Source organism: Eucyclogobius newberryi, unplaced genomic scaffold (assembly GCF_026437365.1).
Source record: "Eucyclogobius newberryi isolate DKJ021-1_F unplaced genomic scaffold, fEucNew1.0.hap1 SCAF_4, whole genome shotgun sequence".
NCBI lineage: Eukaryota > Metazoa > Chordata > Actinopteri > Gobiiformes > Gobiidae > Eucyclogobius > Eucyclogobius newberryi.
The window spans coordinates 757,501-778,311 of NW_027316056.1; the positions used below are offsets into that span (position 1 = coordinate 757,501).

At 48.7% G+C, this 20,811-nt stretch overlaps 1 protein-coding gene, 4 non-coding genes and 2 pseudogenes across 5 annotated transcripts; 3 read left to right on the forward strand and 4 right to left on the reverse strand.

The window, feature by feature from the left end:
• Positions 1-436: 436 nt before the first annotated feature.
• Positions 437-542, forward strand: LOC140378555 (U6 spliceosomal RNA). Its single transcript, XR_011930393.1, has one exon. It is a non-coding gene; the product is annotated as a U6 spliceosomal RNA (small nuclear RNA).
• A 9,646-nt stretch (positions 543-10,188) lies between these two features.
• LOC140378688 (U6 spliceosomal RNA) lies at positions 10,189-10,252 on the forward strand (annotated as a pseudogene).
• A 5,569-nt stretch (positions 10,253-15,821) lies between these two features.
• LOC140378490 (U2 spliceosomal RNA) lies at positions 15,822-15,921 on the reverse strand (annotated as a pseudogene).
• A 162-nt stretch (positions 15,922-16,083) lies between these two features.
• LOC140378479 (U1 spliceosomal RNA) lies at positions 16,084-16,249 on the reverse strand. The gene has a single exon (XR_011930322.1). It is a non-coding gene; the product is annotated as a U1 spliceosomal RNA (small nuclear RNA).
• Positions 16,250-16,536: 287 nt separating this feature from the next.
• LOC140378513 (U5 spliceosomal RNA) lies at positions 16,537-16,650 on the reverse strand. The gene has a single exon (XR_011930354.1). It is a non-coding gene; the product is annotated as a U5 spliceosomal RNA (small nuclear RNA).
• A 134-nt stretch (positions 16,651-16,784) lies between these two features.
• On the forward strand, positions 16,785-16,857 carry trnav-aac (transfer RNA valine (anticodon AAC)). The gene has a single exon. It is a non-coding gene; the product is annotated as a tRNA-Val (tRNA).
• Positions 16,858-17,311: 454 nt separating this feature from the next.
• Positions 17,312-18,887, reverse strand: LOC140377294 (general transcription factor II-I repeat domain-containing protein 2-like). The gene is made up of 2 exons (XM_072462645.1): positions 17,499-18,887; positions 17,312-17,320 (listed from the first exon to the last, which is right to left on the reverse strand). The coding sequence occupies exons 1-2, from the start codon at positions 18,885-18,887 to the stop codon at positions 17,312-17,314; spliced, it is 1,398 nt and encodes a 465-aa protein (XP_072318746.1).
• Between the last annotated feature and the right edge of the window lie 1,924 nt (positions 18,888-20,811).

The following is a 20,811-nucleotide window of genomic DNA, read 5'->3' on the forward strand; positions in this document are numbered from 1 at the left end:
AAATGAAATGAAATGAACTGAAATGGAATGGATATACAGCCCCGGATTATTTTTTCTTGATGCAGAGAGCTCGTCTATAACGTATTATTTGCAATATACGGCATATAATCTTGTACATTAAACCAAATTAAGGAAAGACAGATTGGGTAACGTTGCACAAAATATTTTTGTCTCCAACCAGATGAAGCGCTCGGAGTAAAGTTTGGCAACTGGATGACGCTGTGACTGCAGGGTTGGGCTCACAAGATTGAGGGAAGTGAGATAGGTACCCACACCAGGCTATGCATATGTGCAAAGTGGGAAGCAAAACCTAGTGCTACGACGAGGATGGGATTCCAACCCACGCGTGTTGCACTTTCTTGCGGCTATAACACCATGACTGCAGGAGCAGGATTTTAAGAGCGCTATAAAGGCGTGGTTGCAACCAGGCACTATTGTGTTAGTTCACTAACACATATACTAAAATTGGAACGATACAGAGAAGATTAGCATGGCCCCTGCGCAAGGATGACACGCAAATTCGTGAAGCGTTCCTTATTTTATCATGCCGCTGCATTGTCAGCAAAATCAAGGTTTTCATGGTCGGGGCTCTTGTCTGCGTCGGAAAGGGCAAAGCTAAGCACTCACACCGTCAGGATGTGTAATGGCAGAAAATGGGTCATGTCATGTCATTCTAATGTTGTTTTAGGCCATGACATGTCACGGAATTAATATCTTTGTTGTTCTCCTGTGTGCAGATGGGATAAGAATATGAGGTCCTGATTATACTGAATATCTACTGTCCGGCGCCTCTTAATCATCAATTAATGCGTCAGGACCGGATTCAGTGTGGAAATGGTCTTTGATTAAACCTCTGAAGAGAGAGCTGGAACCGTCACGGACGTGATAGTCTGGTCTATCTCTTTTTGAGCTGATTTGGGTTGTGATTATGTTATGTTTGTTACCACCTATAAAAGGTGTACTTTGTAACTTGTAAAGTTAGGTAGGGACAGAACGAACTTGTCTTAGGGAAAGTGAGGGTGTTTATCCACTGTGCACGTGAATAAACTTCCACCTTTTGAGAGAGACCGAGAGACTCTGTTTCTGCTTCAAGTTATTGCCTGGTTACTCTTTACTTGATCATTGTTTACAGGAAACTGCCGTAACAATTTGGCGTCACGAACAGGATCCTTCGGCGGCGGTCCATCTTTTCGGGGTTCGTGTGAAGCAGGGCTGGCCACCTGGAACACCACATTCCAGCCTCCACTCTCCACGGTTTGAGACGGGAGGCCTGCGTCACCGGCCCGGAGGAGGGGAGCGCCGACGTTCGGATTCGAAAACAACCACCGCGGTGAGTCTTTTTTTTGTCTCTCTCAACTAGGTCGAATCATAGGGTATTAATCTGTTTTTGTAAAAAATTTTTTTGGTACTTTGTTTTACTCTCGGATCTGTTTTTGAATATTTCTTGTGATATTTTGCTAAAGTTACATTTACTGGTGTCTATAGGAGGACATTGTTTGTTTTTATAACACACTCGAGATAACCATAATCAGTCGGCAGAAGGCCACTGCAGAGAAGAGCCCACTTATTTCACTAGCTAAAGCAATTTAAAAATTGTCTTGTAGTCTAGTTTTGCCTGGGGTAAAAATAGTCTTAGCGAGTGGTGGACCCTAGACTAAAGAAGAGTGGAAGGTACGATTTAGCATAACACAGACGTGTGATTTTGACTTAACGTACGGTTACAAAATGGGGAAAAATCAATCGAAGTGTGTAAAAATTCCTGAGACACCAGTAATGTTGATAATGTCAAACAAGTATGGGGCGGAGTGTTTAGAATGCCTGCCGATTTGGACTGAAAAATATGGGTTCCCAGTGGGAGGGTCTTTAAGCATGAGTCAAATTGCAAAACTTAAAACAAACTTAGAGGAAGCACAAGAGAAGCTGTTAAAATCTAAAAAAGTATCAAGTGAATCGGTTAAGTGGGTGCGGAAACACGAGAAGTGGGTAAAAGTGTGGGAGACGGAAGCTGAGTCACGTGAGCGAAAGAGACTATGTAAACAATTGACTGTGAAGGTTGAATGTGAGGAAGAAGGAGAGAGTCGAAAACCGCCGCAATATTCACATACTGCTGCCAACCCTTATCTCATAGCAGACACCAGCACACACACGGCTGGTGCGCGCCCACGCACACACGCACTCACACTCACACCGCCACAACTGGGAGAACGGATCACTTCGTCTATGCCTTCTCTTTATCCAGATTTGACCGGTCTTTCTGCGGCGCTGCTCGACACCGACCTGGACGCCTACCCCAGCGGTCGACCCCACCCAAACCCACCACCAGAACTCGAGGAGGACGGAGCCACAGGGGGCATCGAGCCAACGCAAGTAAAATACAAAAAACCCAAACCTGCTCAAGTAGAAAAGGACTGGACTAACCTTCTACGGACAGGACAAGATATTGGACCACACGTGTCCTTGCCAATGGTGGAGGTGGCAGGCCCGGAGGGACAGATGTTTGTTTATAGACCCTGGAGCCCAGAAGAGGTCCTGGCCAACTCCAAAGCCCTGCCTGACCCAGTGCCCAATGGGACTACATTTGCTAGAGAATTCGAAGAATTTTGCCAAGAGCTAAGACCTTCCGGGTTAGAATGTAGAAAAATTTTACTATCTGCTCTGAGGACTAGCGATTTTGCAAAAATTAAAGGAGCCATTCCACCTAATGACATGCGGGCCGACAAACCAGTCTATGAACACAATGTGGGATACATTGCGGCTATAAAGGGGCTGAATACGGCCATCACTGAGGCCTTCCCAATCAAATATGACCCTGAAGCCCTCCTGGGGTGTAAACAAAAGCCAGACGAGACCACAGACGACTATTTTCATAGATTCTCCGTTCTGTATAAAGAAAAGAGTGGCATGGTAGACACACCGGGCTCAGCATATGAAGAAAGCCTTTGTCGGGCCCTCTGCCCTGGCATCCTTCCAGACATTTTTGCCAAAGTGGAAAAGTTGTATATTGGTGGACTTGACCAGCCCAAGCTCGATGACCTGCGCAGATATGCACGTCATGCGCAAAAGCTTATCTCAAAGACACAAAAAAAAAAGGAAGAGAAACGGGCTACGGAACAACACGAGGCCACACTGACACTTTTTTCCGGTAGACCAGATGGGCATCACCAACGCGGCCGTGGGCGTGGGCGTGGGAGACAAGAACAACGTAGGGGGGCGTGTTTCACATGTGGACAGTTCGGACACTTTGCCAGAGATTGCACAGCTGCACTACAGCAGCCCGGACCTTATGTTAACGATCAACTTCCCACACCAAATCAACCGACCCCCCACGTACCCAGACCACATTTTCTCCCCACTATGCAGCCTGGACCTTACTATGCTAACGGACAACTGCCCATGGCCAATCATGGACTCAGATCACAACAAGCTCTGCCCACTCAACCATGTTTAGCTCTTCCAGCTCCTGGACATTATGGGGGGTCGGATTGACTGGCGGGGGCGGAAGGGGGCAGGTCCGAGCACGCAGCAGAGACGACTGGCTCAACGACACACGCACCGGAACAACACCCACAACAACACCTGCAAGAGGGTAACATGCACCTGGCACAACTCACACACGCAATCACCTATCTTGAGGCATGTGCAGTGGTACCGGAGGGTACCTATTCTAAAATTAGTCAAGCTAAAGCTAAATTTCCAGAGTACCAATTGAACGTTAACGGGGAAAAAATTGATTTTTTGGTGGATTCAGGGGCTACAAATTCAGTGATTAAATGTTCTGCACTAACGGAAAAACCTCGGCTGGGGGGTCGTTACACATTTTCATTATCAGCTTCTGGGGAGACAACGAAGGAGCATTTCACATCTCCTTTAAAATGTTTTGATGTCGGTGGTCACTCGTTCAAACATTCATTTCTCTATTCCCCTTTGTGTCCAGTGAACTTGATAGGACGGGATCTGATGTGTCGATTAGGAATTTGCCTTATCTCCACATCAGACGGCCTGCAGGTCACAAATAACAGAGAATTGGTACATGGTTTAAATTTTCTGGCAGAGCGTACAGAGGCTCCTGAATATGACTATTTTTGGAAATTGTCCCCAAATTCCTCAATTCAGTTAATTTCATTAGCCTATGAGAAAGTGACACACAATGAGAATGTTGACTTCAAGGATGTGAGAGAATTGCAGTGCTCGTTTTGTTTGCCCACAGATGCAACAGAAATAAAATGTGATTTTGATGCTTGTTGGAATGAATGCTGTGAGGACTTTTTAAAGACTGAATCTTTATTCTGGGGTAGAGACTTTTCTGTTGTCTCCGTGTCACTCCCCGATTCACTTAAAAACTTTAGCCTGTCAAAGTCGAATCTGTACGTAGCATTATCAAAACCAAAGAATGCTAATTGGGGGGAGGTACAGGATTTTGTCCATCAGTGTTTTATAGCAGAGGACTGGGATAGTGTTCCAAACTCTAATGTGACATTTTCACGGTCTTCGGACGCATGGCGGGTGTGTTTACAGTCGTCTCTGCATTCCTTTCGCTGTGTTTCCACTGATAAGAGATACGCTGCTCCGGGAGCGGATTGTTTTTTATCTCAGGCGGGGGCAGAGGCGATACCGGAACTAAGAGAGGTGGGGGTTGACCTGTGGGCTAAGAGTCCAACTGATGTCGGCCTGATTCGAGGTTGTCAGCCCGTGGTGATCACCCCGAAATCTGACGCTCGCCCCTGTAGACCACAATATCCTCTGCGCCCAGAGGCGGTTGAAGGTATTACTCCGGTGTTTGAAGCCCTGAGGGAGGCGGGAGTAATAGTTCCTTGTAAATCTGGGGGGGTACGGAGCCCCATATTTCCGGTTAAAAAACAAAGCGAACCTGGGGTACCAGAGAAATGGAGGTTTACAAACGATTTGAAAGCAGTGAACGAAGCTGTTCAACCTGTCGTTGCTGTGGTGCCAAACCCATACACTATCTTATCTCAGATTCCTCCAGAGGCAAAATATTTCACAGTTGTGGATCTAGCTAATGCTTTTTTCTCTGTCCCCGTTCACCAGGATTCGCAGTTTTGGTTTGCTTTGGAGTTTCAGAATCGACTCTGGACTCTGACACGGCTGTGTCAGGGGTTCGTGCATTCTCCAACATGGTACAATGCAGCGCTGCGAGATTCATTGGCTCCCTTGCGACTGGCACCAGGTAGCTGCCTGCTACAATATGTGGATGACATATTGTTGTGCTCGCAAACCGAGGACCAATGTAAACAAGATACGGTGACCTTACTCAAACATTTGCATGCAGAAGGCCACAAGGCCAGTCTCTCAAAATTGCAATATGTTAAAAAGGAAGTAATATTTCTGGGTCATGTGATATCTAAAAATGGCAAAAGCATTACGACGAAGCGCGTTTCAGCCATTCAGAATATTCCGAAACCAATAACTAAGAAACAATTGATGTCATTTCTAGGAATGTGTTCATATTGTCGACAGTTCATTCCAAATTATTCTGTAATGGAGTCTCCTTTAGGTGCACTAATCCATGGAAAAGGCCTTAGGACTAATGACAAACTGACATGGACAGAGGAAGCAGACAAAGCTTTCTGTGAGTTGAAAATGGCTTTACAGAAGCCTCCAACTCTGGGGTTACCTGACCCAACAAGACCTTTCACACAGACTGTTGACGAACGCAACGGCTGCATGACTTCTGTCCTCTTACAGGCGCACGGGGGCTCCCTGCGACCTGTGGCTTTTTTCTCTGCTAAGCTGGACCCCGTTGCAGCCGGCATGCCACGATGTCTACGCGCGGTGGCGGCTGCTGAAAAAGCAGTCTTGGCCTCGCGTGATCTGGTGGGCTATGCTGAGCTAACACTGCTTGTGCCACATGCTGTCTCTCTGATCCTGCTGGAACAGAAAACTTCGCATCTTTCTGCTTCCCGATGGCTCAGGTACAACACAGTTTTGCTTGAATTACCTAACGTCACAGTAAAACGATGCACACAGCTTAACCCTGCCACCCTCTTGCCCACCCCTGAAGAGGGCGAAGCTCACTGTTGCATTTCTACAATCGAACAGGTGTGCACCCCGAGACCGGATCTGAAAGAGGAGCCACTTGCTAACTCTGACTTGGTTTTTTATGTAGATGGATCAGCATCTCGAGACACCAACACGGGACAGAACCGTGTTGGCTTTGCAGTATGCTCTGAGTGGGATGTGGCGGCCTCAGGCCCACTGCCCTCTCATTTCTCTGCACAGACTGCAGAATTGGTGGCTCTGACAGTCGCATGCACATTGGCGAAGGGTCAGTCCGTCACAATTTTCACAGACTCTCGCTATGCGTTTGGTGTATGCCACGACTGGGCGGGGTTGTGGCGACACAGGAACTTTTTGAAATCGGATGGTAAGCCTATTCTGAACTGCACGCAAGTTGGGGAACTCCTGACGGCGATCTTGCTCCCATCTGATATTGCTATATGCAAATGTCAAGCTCATACTAACAGAACTGACCCAATTTCACAGGGAAACAGCAGAGCGGACAAGGCAGCCAAGGCCGCATCTTATCTCTGCAGACAAGAGCAAAATGAATGTTTTGTGTCTAATAACACTTCTCTTCCAGAGTCCTTATCAACCATGCAGGAATTCTCCACGTCAGAGGAAATCTCTGTGTGGAAGAAGGCGGGGGCTGAGAAGTGTGATGGCATTTGGGTTGGGCCTAACAAAAAATCCGTTTACCTAAACATTTTTTCAGGCAGATGGCGCTGATCTCACATGGACGCGACGACTCAATGCTAGCTTACTGTATAGAATTGGAAGACCGGTTGTCCTCAATTTCTGCACAGGTGAAAGCCGCTCTCCCAAAGGCAGCAGAAGCTGTCCTCCACAACTTCAAACCAGGTGACTGGATCTTGATCCGAGAGCCGAGGAGGAAAAGGTGGTGTTCCAAAAGGTGGATTGGCCCGGTCCAGGTCCTCCTCATCACTCACACCGCAGTGAAAGTCGCAGAACGGGGCACCTGGGTTCACGCATCTCACTGCCGAGCCATCTTCAGCACACCTGCGGAGATCAACGACAACGCGGGTGTCGGTCCACTCGTGGGTCGGACACCAGGGGCAACCACTGAGGACGTCGTGGGACCTTTTTGCAACGATCTCAAGTTCGAGAAAGTCGGGGTCCGAGCAGGTCGTAAACCTCGAAAGGCACCAGAGCCCACTGATCGAGTGCTCCGAGCACGGGGCACGTTGCCAAGACCCGGCGCGGTTTAAAGCTCCACGTTCTTCTGCATCGTCTGGTAATATCTACACAAATACTGTCTTCATCGTCTTCATGATTCCTGAGGCTCACCCGGCTCCTCCTGGGGGGAGGAGTCCCCCGGAGCATCAGAGCTCTAAATGGTATCTGACCGACAGAAAGGTCGAGCTCAACATCAGGTTGCTGAACTATAGAATAATGATTTATGCACTGGGTCTGTCAATAGTTCTGGCGTTGGGAATAATATGGTTTATCACTCTGCCTAGCTGGATGTGGCCCCACAGAGAAAACAGGGTAGACCGTAACACTCGTACACTGCACTATGACGACACATCCAAGATCGAGTCTCTCACAGACACTTATAACCATTCCACCGTCTATACACTAAACTATTGGTATCGATATGCTAAATATGTAGCCGACAGTCACAAGCGGAGAGATTGTTATGTATGTACACACATGCCCATGGCAACCAACTCTCCACACGTGCTCCCTCTCCCTGTGCCTAATTTATCCAACATGTTACCTGGCACTCTAATTTCTAGAGATAATGTTAAACTTCTGAGTAGGATAGTTTGGTCTGCGTGGAGAGCGGTGATTCCTCTTCTCCCACGCAAGATTAAGTTCCGACCTCAGATTCACATCAGAGCTCCTAAAAATGTAAAACTAGGGCCGCTTTTTGGACCAGTCCACATTCGACCTGGCTCTAAATTTACATGCTTTGCACAGACTATTGCATCCACCTTATCTATCGGTCCAGGATCTGAACTTAAACCACTCCATGTAGGGCAAATCCCTGATTTATATTGTTCCACAGTGTATGTCCCGTGCACTTATCTGGTGAACAACACCCACTTGAGCACCCACCTGAATAATTCTCAGGCGGGCCCCAAAACCACATGTGCACCTTACTACACTGTTCCAGACATTTTAGGGACCGTTCCAAAAGAGGGGTACATGTTTCTTTGTGGATATTACATGTATGAATGTCTTCCGGCGGGATGGGTTGGCCGATGCGCAGCTGTGATTCCTTCAGATCATTCATACATAATATCCAGCATACCACATCACACACCCAGGACACAAAGGGATCTGGCATCTCATGACGCTGTTTGGGGGTCTGACGTGCCAGATGACCATAAAATTTGGACTACGGGGGAAAAGGTCCTATTTGCATTGTTCCCAAGTGTGGGAGTGGGTAAATTGATGTTGCGTATGGAGACTCTTAGCTATAGATTTACTGCTTTTATAAACACAACATTAGCTACTTTTGAGGCAGAGAGAGAGGAGATGCATGCACTTCGCGCAGTAGCACTTCAAAATCGTATTGTGCTGGATCAGATAACAGCCTCCAGTGGGGGGGTGTGCACTTTACTAAGAGGGAGCTGCTGTACCTACATTCCTGCTAATGATGAGGATGGGGGTGCGATCCAACAGGGACTCGCAAATTTGACCAGACTCCGTAATCTCATGGAATCTGAAACTGTCACTGCCACTCACCCTTTTTCTGTGTTAGGATGGGCTCTTACTTCCTGGCGTGACGTGCTCATAAATTTTGGCATTATTGTAGGGGTAATCTTGATTCTGTTTTCTTGTGTTCTCCCATGTTTGTTCAAAGTGATTGGTAAAATGGTTTCTGCTCAATATGTGTCTGTTCAGGTTCCAGGGCCAGATAGAGACGCGTCTAAGCAAGACACAGGCTACATTAGTGATTCAGATGATGATTCAATCATCAAGGGAATGAGACCTTAAGCCAGTAACGGCATAAACAAGAGCGGAGGCAAATAAAACTTTAACAGTTTTATTAATTTCGTTTAAACTGTTTTTAAAATCACTGATTCAAAGGGAAATTGTAATGACTTAAATTAAGACAAGAGATAGACTGAAATCTTTATTTTGATGAAATTAATCGAGCATTTTTTTTTCCTTCCAGAAGTCAGCATCAGCCTGTCCGTCCTGAGCCCCATTCACAGGGGAATTCCTCCAGGTTTCTACTTTTATCCCAAAGTGGTTTTGTAGTTTTCTCCTACTCAGGTTTTCTACTTTTATCCCAAAGAGGTTTGGTAGTTTTTTCCTGGCCGGTGGAGGGGGTCTCGGGACGGGGGAGCTGGGGTTAACTTTATTAATATAAATAATTTTATCTATTTTTTATTATTATTATTATTATTATTTTGATTATTATTTTATTTCTAATTTCAAGGGTTCAATTTTATTAATTAGTGTTTTTAATCATTAAATTGGTCATTTTTTATTAATATTTTTTTTGTTGATAATTTATCTAATTATTGTTATTATTCATTTTTTGTTGTGTTATTAATTATTAATTAATATTTTCTCTGATTGGTAATTGATTGATGATATGATATTAAACAGGGGTTTAAGATAATCAAAAGAGTGGTATTGTAATGGCAGAAAATGGGTCATGTCATGTCATTCTAATGTTGTTTTAGGCCATGACATGTCACGGAATTAATATCTTTGTTGTTCTCCTGTGTGCAGATGGGATAAGAATATGAGGTCCTGATTATACTGAATATCTACTGTCCGGCGCCTCTTAATCATCAATTAATGCGTCAGGACCGGATTCAGTGTGGAAATGGTCTTTGATTAAACCTCTGAAGAGAGAGCTGGAACCGTCACGGACGTGATAGTCTGGTCTATCTCTTTTTGAGCTGATTTGGGTTGTGATTATGTTATGTTTGTTACCACCTATAAAAGGTGTACTTTGTAACTTGTAAAGTTAGGTAGGGACAGAACGAACTTGTCTTAGGGAAAGTGAGGGTGTTTATCCACTGTGCACGTGAATAAACTTCCACCTTTTGAGAGAGACCGAGAGACTCTGTTTCTGCTTCAAGTTATTGCCTGGTTACTCTTTACTTGATCATTGTTTACAGGAAACTGCCGTAACAGATGGCCGAGCGGTCTAAGGCGCTGCGTTCAGGTCGCAGTCTCCCCTCGAGGAAGATTAGCATGGCCCCTGCGCAAGGATGACACGCAAATTCGTGAAGCGTTCCCTAGCCCTTTAAGCGCCAAAGTCGCAGAAATGCAACTTTACCGTACAAGGAAATTAATGAAATAATAGTAGAAAATGAATCACTTCAGTCATTGGTCGGTTCGGTGCAACTTCCCTTTATTAGCCAGGTATGATCCAGGGCAGATCCGGTAAGGAAAAAAATGGCTGGAGGAAGTACACGTGGCATGCAATTTACTGCAGATTCTGACTCTGAAGGGTATTATCTCCCCGAGAGTGACGATGGATTTCCAAGTGGAGATGAAGGGACTTCGAAACAACGGACAGGTGCAAAGGACAGACGGAGGCGAGGAACCAGTGGAACCAGTGGCTGCAGTAAAACTTGCCCGGTGGATGAGAGCTGGGACATGCTGAGAGAGGTCGAGGTATTTGAGGCATGGATCAAACCTTTTGAAGACCCAGTTGGCTACACAGGAGAGATGGATCTGACGGATGCTAATCCATTTGATATTCTGTCACTCTTTCTGACCGATCAGTTTTGGACTTTCATTACTGATGAGACAAATAGATATGCACATCAGTGTATGGCACCTATGATTCTGAAGCCACATTCAAGATTTCTTGAGTGGTATGATGTATCAGTCACCGAAATGAAAGCTTTCTTCGCTTTGCATCTCTCCATGGGCCTTGTTGAGAAACCTGAAATCGAGGATTACTGGGGAACATTTTGGCTTACACAAACGCCTGGATTTGGAAATGTAATGTCAAGAAACAGATTTGAAATCATTCTTTCGTTCTTTCATTTTGTCAACAATAATGATTATGTGAGAACAGGCGAGCCCGGGCACGATAAACTGTTCAAAGTCCGCCCAATAATAGATTTGATTATTCCCAAATTTGCAGCAGTTTACAGTCCAATCAAGGAGCTTTCTTTAGATGAAATGACAATAGCTTTCAAGGGGAGATCTTCACTAAAATGTTACTCTCCGAATAAACCTGACAAATATGGCTATAGAGTGTATGCCCTGAGTGAAAGCTGTTCAGGGTATGTTTTGCGCTGGTCAATGCACACTGGACAGTACAAAAATAATGCAAGCAACATCAGTGCAACACACGCAGTTGTCCGTGAGTTGGTTTCTCCCTTTACGGGCAAAGGACACGAGATTTACATGGACAGTTACTATACCTCGCCTGTAATTGCAAATGAATTAGCAGATTTGGAAACTGGACTGTGTGGGACGGTAAGGATTACCAGGTTGGGGATGCCAAAATGCCTTGGTAAAAGTGTCTTACAGCTGAAAAAAGGAGATGACCCAGTTTTTTGCAGAAAGGGAAAACTCCTGGCTTGTGCTTGGCACGATACTAAACGTCTCACCATGTTGTCCACAGTCCATGGAAATGATTGTGTTCAGAGGAGGATCCGATCCAAGACAGATGACACTGGCTTCCGTGACATCAAAAGACCTGTATGTGTCGACCAGTACAACGCCTACATGGGTGGAGTGGACACTGCTGACCAGAGGATGAAGACATACCTCTTTCCACACAGGTCCCGGAAATGGTATCATCGCATATTCAATGCCATTATAAGCATAAGTATTGTCAACTCACACATCATATACACCAAATCCACTCCAGGCCCACACAAACCTTTAAAGGTTTACATTCAGAACATTATTGATGCATTACTGGCTGATCACTCCAAAAAACAAGAAAGGCGCTCAAGACCGGAGGGTGAAATGCCACAGAGACTCACAGAGCGTCATTGGCTTTGTCAAGCAGAGGGACGTCCAGACTGCGCCGTGTGCTCTGACCGCTCTCGTACCAAAGGCAGGCGGCAAACAAAGTACAGGTGCCGTCAGTGTGGCGTTGGCCTCTGTGCGGTTCCATGCAACGAGAGATACCATACGCTAAAAAACTTTAAATGCTGTCATTTGGATATGTAAAAGTGCAGGGTACCTTGACCCTGGATGGACATCTTTTCTGGGATGGCTCTCTCCTTTCTTCACTGCTTTCTCCACAACCTGCCTGGCACCAATGATGGATGTATAAGTTGGTCAAATAAATAAATAAAACAAATACATAATAAATACCGTGGTTGTCATCATTTGGTCAGAACTTGTAATCAGGGCCCGAGTTTGAAAATGTGAGCAAAAGGGGTGAAAATGGGTTAAAATGTGAAAAAACACCAAAATGAGCAAAATGAAATAATCCCCCATCATCAGTGCACTGTTTGCCCCCAGAAAAGCACTCCCCTGGGGCCTGGAGGTGATCTGACCACCAGAGTATAGTACCATATACCCCTGCTGGACTTAGAAAAAAAACGAGTTTCAAATCAATAGTACACTATACCCCGTTGGACTCTGTCGTTTTTTTGGCTCGAGTCCCGGGCTGAATCACGCTGCTCCCGCGAAATTCTTGACGCTGCTCTCACGCGGAATGTGCAAAATGGTAATGCTTGGAGGGAGGGGCGGGCGGTTTTTTGAGAATGACGTTTTTCGGAATCGAAACAGGTACATTTCCTGGTTGTGCGGCTACCGGACAAGGAGCTCGTTTGACGGGCACACGAGAACCGCGATCGATGGGCCCCGTTCTGGTTTTATCCAGCTTCCAGGGCTCCTTCACAGCCGTAATGTCAAGTTATTTAGGCGTCATAGTTCGGTTCAACTCCGGATCTACTGGTGGAGCCCCGCTCCGTGATTTTAGCGCCGCCCAGACCCGGCAAGAGACGCGCATTTCACGGCTTGATTTTACCAGACTCAGGGGCACTTCCAGAAGCTTCCTGGTTGCTCCGATTGCTCGGGGCACAACACAGTGTCACGGTCCCGGCTTTACAGCGACATAATCATTTGAGCTGACATTCATAGTACCAAATGCTCAGACCAACGGGCTGTACGGGGAGATGAGCGCTGGTTGTGACACGGATCACGGATCCTCTGGTGGTCCGGCTCCGTGGTTTTGGAGGTGCCCAGACCCGGCCAGGGACGCGCAGTTTCCCCCCGGCTTCATATGCGCCTCCCACGGCCATCAGAGTAGCGGAGTGCGGGCTGACACTTAGCTCCAGCCTGGGTCCTGGGTCTGGATCCTCTGGTGGAGCCCGGCTCCGTGGCTCAGAGCAGCCCAGACCCGGCCAGGGTCTGTTTTTTTGCGATTGAAAATGGTACAAATCATGGTTCTATGTATACCGGACAAGGAGCTTGGTCTATTGGCACTCAAGACCCGCCATCGTAGGGCCCCGTTCTGGTTTTATCCAGCTTCGAAGGCTCCTGCGCACTGCGGGTTTGTTTACATTTTGCGGCTGTGGTTTGCTCCGGCTAACCTCACGCCGGACTCGTTGGAAGCGAGGCCGAGACGCCCCGTCTCACCCAGGTTTTCTCCCATGGATGTCCCACCAGGCGTCAGTCTGACTGGCTTCCCCCGCGCCTGGCCCCTTGTCTCCGGAGATGGGACCGTCACTCACCCCCGCACTGAAGGACGCGCGGCTTGAAGGATGATGGCTGCGCTTAGCCCCTGGCACAGGGACTCTGAGCCAGTCCCCTTCAGCCTCAACGCGTCCGGTGGAAACACAGTCCAGGTCCACTTTCACTCACCCCTGCGCAGAAGGACGCGCGGCTTGGAGGATGATGGCTGCGCTTAGCCCCTGGGCCCAAGGGCTCTGCGCCAGTCCCCTTCAGCCTCAACGTGTCCGATGGCTCTGCGCGGGGCGGGGGGCAGGGCCGGCACATATTTTTGGTCCGACTCCGGTCCCTTCCTTGTCTCTTGAGTTTGTCAAATGCGGCGCCTGTCCAGGGCTCACTTTGCTATCAACTGGGGTCACCCGTGGCTGGTCACCGCCATCGTAGGGCCCCGTTCTGGTTTCATCCAGCTTCGAAGGCTCCTGCGCACTGCGGGGTTGTAGGCATTTGTGGTCCTGATTTGCGCCGGCTCACCCTCACGCTGGACACAGCGCCAGATGATATTTTTGGTCGGACTCCGGTCCCTTCCTCGTCTCTGAGTTTGTCAAATGCGGCGCCTGTCCAGGGCTCACTTTGCTATCAATTGGGGTCACTCGTGGCTGGTCACCGCCATCGTAGGGCCCCGTTCTGGTTTCATCCAGCTTCGAAGGCTGCTGCGCACTGCGGGGTTGTAGGCATTTGTGGTCCAGAGCCCCGGCTCTAAATTAAACCTGTTACCCTAGTAGGCCGGCCTCCGGGTCCTCCTCTCTTCTTCGGTTAAGGAGTACACTGGGCGCGGGGGCAGCCAGTGGAGGGCAAGGGCCCTGCCTCCAAGTGTGGTGCAGGGGACAGGGGAGCCAGGGCGTTGGGGCCCTGGTTCTTTTTATTTTTTAAAGTGGCTCAGAGTACCAAGGGCACGGACTTCCAGGGGGCTGCACCAAGGGTGTGTAGCCCGTGTGGGGGTGCTTAAGTGTGGGTCCCCGGGTTCGAAGGGAGAGCCTGGTCCCCAGGGGTCATCCCCGGAGTCCCAGAGCCCGCAACCCGGGGAAGAGTGGCCCGTCCCCAGACTGAGTTTGGGGGAATGCGGGGTGGCTCTGGAGGTGCTCCGTGGGTTCCAGGGGGTGTTCAGCGGAGGCCATGCCCAGCCGGAGTGGCCCTTCCCCGGGGTGAGTCTGGAGGAGTGGGGGGTGGCTCTGGAGGTGCTCCAGGGGGTGCTCAGTGGAGGCCATGCCCAGCCAGAGTGGCCCTTCCCCGGGGTGAGTCTGGAGGAGTGGGGGGTGGCTCTGGAGGTGCTCCAGGGGCTCCAGGGGGTGCTCAGTGGAGGCCATGCCCAGCCAGAGTGGCCCTTCTCCGGGGTGAGTCTGGAGGAGTGGGGGGTGGCTCTGGAGGTGCTCCAGGGGCTCCAGGGGGTGCTCAGTGGAGGCCATGCCCAGCCAGAGTGGCCCTTCCCCGGGGTGAGTCTGGAGGAGTGGGGGGTGGCTCTGGAGGTGCTCCAGGGGCTCCAGGGGGTGCTCAGTGGAGGCCATGCCCAGCCAGAATGGCCCTTCCCCGGGGTGAGTCTGGAGGAGTGGGGGATGGCTCTGGAGGTGCTCCGGGGGCTCCAGGGGCTCCAGGGGCTCCAGGGGGTGCTCAGTGGAGGCCATGCCCAGCCAGAGTGGCCCTTCCCCGGGGTGAGACTGGAGGAGTGGGGGGGTGGCTCTGGAGGTGCTCCGGGGGCTCCAGGGGTTCCAGGGGGTGCTCAGTGGAGGTCATGCCCAGCCAGAGTGGCCCTTCCCCGGGCAGAGTCTGGCCGTGTGCGGGGTGGATGATCCCTGCGCCGCCTCACGCAGTTCGAGACCGGCTGGGTGTACTTTTATCCATGAGGCACTGCACTTCCTCCGGCAGCCGAGTTCGGGGCCCGGTGAGAGCTCCAGGCTCCAGGGGCTCCGACCCGGAGCCTCCGACCCGCAGAAGGTGCTCCCTGGCAGGGCAGAGTCTGGCCCTGTGCGGGGTGGATGATCCCTGCTCCGCCTCACGCGAGTCCGAGACCGGCTGGGTGCACTTTTATCCAAGAATCAACTGGAGTGTGGAGCTTCTACGGGCCTCCAGGGGCACTGTCGACCCAGAGCTGTGCCCCAGCTTCAGGTCTCTGTATCTCAAGAAGTTTTTTATTTATACATTTATTTCATCCATAATCTCTGGCACCTAAAGGGTTAATATATGGTCCCCGGGTAGGGGACGTATCAGATATTAAACTGATAAGAACAGATACTACACTTGATCTTAGCCAAAAGGCCGAGAAGCGATGCCCACCATGGGTTCGGGGAGCAGTGAGCTCTCCCCACGCTGACCCTCCCGTCAACGGTCCAAAGCGGCGCCCGCACAAAGCGCGCGGCGGAGAGGTCGGAGCACGAGCGGCGTCCATGAAAACGACCCTTTGGGTTTTTTTTTCCCTCTGACAAAAAACAAGAGGGGAGAGTGCGAACGCAGTCCCCCACTACCAGAAATTATGCAGTTGAGATTCCCACATTTGGGGAATTCACAGGGGTCAGCACATCCTGTTTGTGCAATGGACGAGCCTCGCCCTGGGTGAACCACCTTCCTGATCATGGTGTCGCCCCTGCCAGGTAAGTATGAGTTGCTCCGCTCCGAGCCAAGGCCCAGGCCCTGGAAGAGGCAATGTGGCAGCATGGTCCTTCCGGCCATTTGCATGGACCAGCTTCCACCCGACGATTGAGCCCCAGGTTAAACGGCAGCGATACACACGCAAGTCTGTGCGTTCTAAGCACTCTTTTTTACTTTTAAAGTTCTTGAACATGGGATGCCAAACGGAGGGTACGCAAGGGCATGTTTAAAGGCCGACAAGACACAACCTTTGCTCTTGGAGGATGACCGCTTGCTTGCTTTAGACATAGGTAGAAAAGCCCCGCATTGAAGCAGGGCATCAAAAAATTGGAAAGATCTCTTGTTGTCCCTCTCCACGGAAATCTTTAGTAAAAGGCGAAAGATTTATACGCTCTGAAGAGAAACAAGAGTGCCACGTTGCAGCGCCACACGGCGTCCAGTCCTTGAGGGCACACGGGGCTTCATCACGGGCAGTGTACTTCTGTTCACACGCTCATTTGCATCGGCGGTCGCGCGGCAAAAGGGACACGACAGGCTCGCACGTCGTTTCTGTAGTGTAGCGGTTATCACGTTCGCCTAACACGCGAAAGGTCCTCGGCTCGAAACCGGGCAGAAACAAAGCCTCCTTTTATGTTTGCTTCAATCTTTGACACGGTTCATTCCAAACTCGATGGTCTATTCCTAGAAAAGAGGGAGGAGCGGCAGAATTGTCGGCGTAGTCCTTCAAACTTTTCATCAAAGAGATCGGGAAAAAGACACCGACACACACACCAAAAAAAAAAAGAAAGAAAAAAAAACCCAGCACGAAAGCGTTGCACTGACGCTTAGGACTTGTCCCACCGCAGAAGCACGCCCTCATGCGAAGACTTTACTTGTCGAGGATGGGTTTGAAAGTCGGTGTTGCGTTTGACCCCAAAAAAAAGGTCCAAGTTCAGCTTAGTTGTCAGAGTAGAATCTCTTACTTAAGTTAAATGGCTCATATGAGCAGGCTCTCAAAGTTCTTGTGTTCCTTCCTTATAATCTTTTTGTAGGTTCCAATAGCTTTTAGACATCGCTGTTTGCAGCTCTCTCATCAACTTCCCTGTGAAACACCCAAAGCAAACATGCTGAGAAACTGAACTAAGTGATACAGCACCCACACAGCACAACCAGTACCACTACCAGTAGGGTTGTGGAGATGGATTTTAAACCAGTAGGATTTATTATGATTATATTTTTATACTCAGAATGACTCATTCAAATCAGAAAATTGAGCTTACCTTTGTCCGTTCATCAGTGTGAACTGTGGGTCTGTAAATACACGTGCTTCTGATGTTAGGGTACGTGTCGTTTGGGAGGGCGGCATAGAAGTCAATGAGACTGTTGGGCTTGAACGCGTCTTTCAGAACATCACAGTTCTGTAACTCGGCCAACTCAAACTGAGAAGAAGGCTGGGCTTCATCAATGTCGGCAACAAAGGGGTTCTGGAAAAGACGGATTTCTTTTGCATAAACGTGTAGTTCACGGAATCGCACACCGAACTCCGCCTTTAGCATTTCCAGTGCTTCCACACACTTTTCAGCTGGAAAAGGGAACGCTGGGTTCTCTGCAGAGAGATTTTGTGTAGCAGGGAGATGGATCAAACTATTCCTTTTCACACGCTCTAGTTTCACCTCAAATGCTTTGATGTGGGAATACATTTCACAAATGAGTTTCCCCTGGCCTTGTAGCTGCAAGTTTAAGCTGTTCAGCATTTCTGTCATGTCTGTTAAAAATGTGAGGTGCCATTTCCATTCTGGGTCGATCAGCTCTGGCACTGTTTTGTTATGTGAATGAAGAAATGCGTACATTTCAGGTAGCAGCTCGTAAAAACGCCTCAAAGCTCTGCCCCGGCTCAACCATCGGACCTCTGTGTGGTATAGCACATCTCCGTGGGCAGATTCCAGTTCAGACAGGAATTCTTGGAACTGCCTGTGTTTAAGTCCCTTTGCTCTGATGAAGTTTATGCATGACACCACAACCTTCATGACAGAATTCCACGTCAACACTTTGCAGCACAGTGCTTGCTGGTGAATTAGGCAGTGGACTTGTAGCGGGGCGGTGAGACCTCGTTCTTCAATCTCCCGGTTCATGCGTCCTATTAGACCCCGAGACATGCCCACCATACTAGGAGCCCCGTCAGTTGTGATGCTGGCCAGCTTTGACCAGTCCAGGTCCAACTCTTCCATGGTTTGGTACACTTTGCCGAAAATATCCTCTCCCGTCGTAGTCCCTTTGAGACTTTGGAGCGCTGCCAGCTCAAAGTTTGCAGTAACTCCACGAATAAAAATAAGCAGCTGCGTGGTGCCCTGCACGTCCGTGCTCTCATCCATTGCTAATGAAAAAAATTCAAATTCTTTCATTTCTTCAATGAGTTTGGTGATTGTACTCGCTGATAGACTCACTGCATTAAATACATCTTTCTTCTCGGGACACACCTCCTCCGCGACAGCTTTCATGCATTTCTTGACAAACTCTCCATCAGTGAAAGGTTTACCGCTGCTAGCTTTCAGTTGAGCAACCCGAAAGCTGGCCCGAACATATGACTGGTTCAGCTGAGCTTGGCCTACATATGTTTTCTGCTGAGCTAACAGTCTACTTTTTAGCTTTGAGAGTTTGTCTGCTCGCATTTGGCCTTGCAATCTATCATACTTGTCTTTATGACGGCATTCATAGTGTCTCCGCAGATTGTATTCTTTGAATACTGCCACCGCCTCTTGACAGATGAGACAGACAGCCTTTCCTTTGCATTGAACAAAAAATAATCCTTTGTCCACTGCAGGTTAAATGCCCTACATTCTGAATCAATTTTTCTTAGTCTTACCTAATCTTTTCGCCATGATTCCGTTCTCTCTTTTCCCCTATTTTTTCCCCAATTTGTACGTTGTGACATGAGATATTTACACATCTGACCAAGAAAGTCTCATTTACACAATAGTGACACGCCAGTTCCCACGTGCCCGCGGTCCGCGCTGCGGGACTAATATGACTAATTTCTCAGTGAATATGATTCTGATTGTAATAAAACACACAGCGTTTCGAAACTAAAAATGTAGAGAACACGACGTGTCCCCTGGACAGTGCTTCTAATGTCCACAAGATCTACAGTCTGTCAAACACTGGCACTTCCTGCTTGTTTGGCCCCAGGGCCATTTGTGGTGAATTTTATTTTAGCAGCTTAGAGGGAACAGTGGCATCTTTTGCGGGAAATGTGGGCATTACAGGCCAAAGGTCAAATGAACAGCCAGCCACAGTATCGTGAGTTTGAATCCCGACTCCGACATTTGCTGCATGTCCTCCTTTCTCTCTCATCATTCCCCTTCCTTTCTCATTCCATCAAATGTCTAATAAAGCCTACGGCAAAAAAAAAAATCAGAATATTTTAATATCACACTTAGACTTGCATCTGGTGTCGCTTTAGTGTGATCACATGTGGATATAATCAAAATGGGGAATTGTGAACTTTGACCAAGATATCTTCTTGCATCCATCTTGTTTGTATCATATGGGACACAATACTTTGTTACTGTGTAGTTCATTATCAAGGAACTGGTATAAATAATCCTAAACCTGATATACCCAAACAACTATTTAAACTACAGTTGAACCCAGCAAATCAAAAAAATGATACCAATTGGAATAAAACTGAGAACAAGTGCATCAAAAAATTGGACAATGTAAACTCAATTTAATATGTAGAATGTAAACAGATTTTGCCTGGATGGTGGTGCATAGAGCCATACCAACAAGGGTCTTCCTTAAAGGTCCCACATCATGCTCAAGTGGACTTTTCAGAGTTTATAACCTTCTTACAGTGTTATTGGTCCCTCATATATGTGCCCAAAGTGGTTTTTGATCGATTCCTGCAGTTTTTAGCTAGAGAACCTCACACCTACCACCAGGGACGATCCTCACACCTACCACCAGGGACGATCCTCACACCTACCACCAGGGTCGATCCTCACACCTACCACCAGGGACACGCCTCACACCTACCACCAGGGACGATCCTCACACCTACCACCAGGGACGATCCTCACACCTACCACCAGGGACACGCCTCACACCTACCACCAGGGACGATCCTCACACCTACCACCAGGGACACGCCTCACACCTACCACCAGGGACGATCCTCACACCTACCACCAGGGACGATCCTCACACCTACCACCAGGGACGCGCCTCACACCTACCACCAGGGACGCGCCTGACACCTACCACCAGGGACGCGCCTCACACCTACCACCAGGGACGCGCCTCACACCTACCACCAGGGACGATCCTCACACCTACCACCAGGGACGATCCTCACACCTACCACCAGGGACGATCCTCACACCTACCACCAGGGACGATCCTCACACCTACCACCAGGGTCGATCCTCACACCTACCACCAGGGACACACCTCACACCTACCACCAGGGACGATCCTCACACCTACCACCAGGGACGATCCTCACACCTACCACCAGGGACACGCCTCACACCTACCACCAGGGACACGCCTCACACCTACCACCAGGGACGATCCTCACACCTACCACCAGGG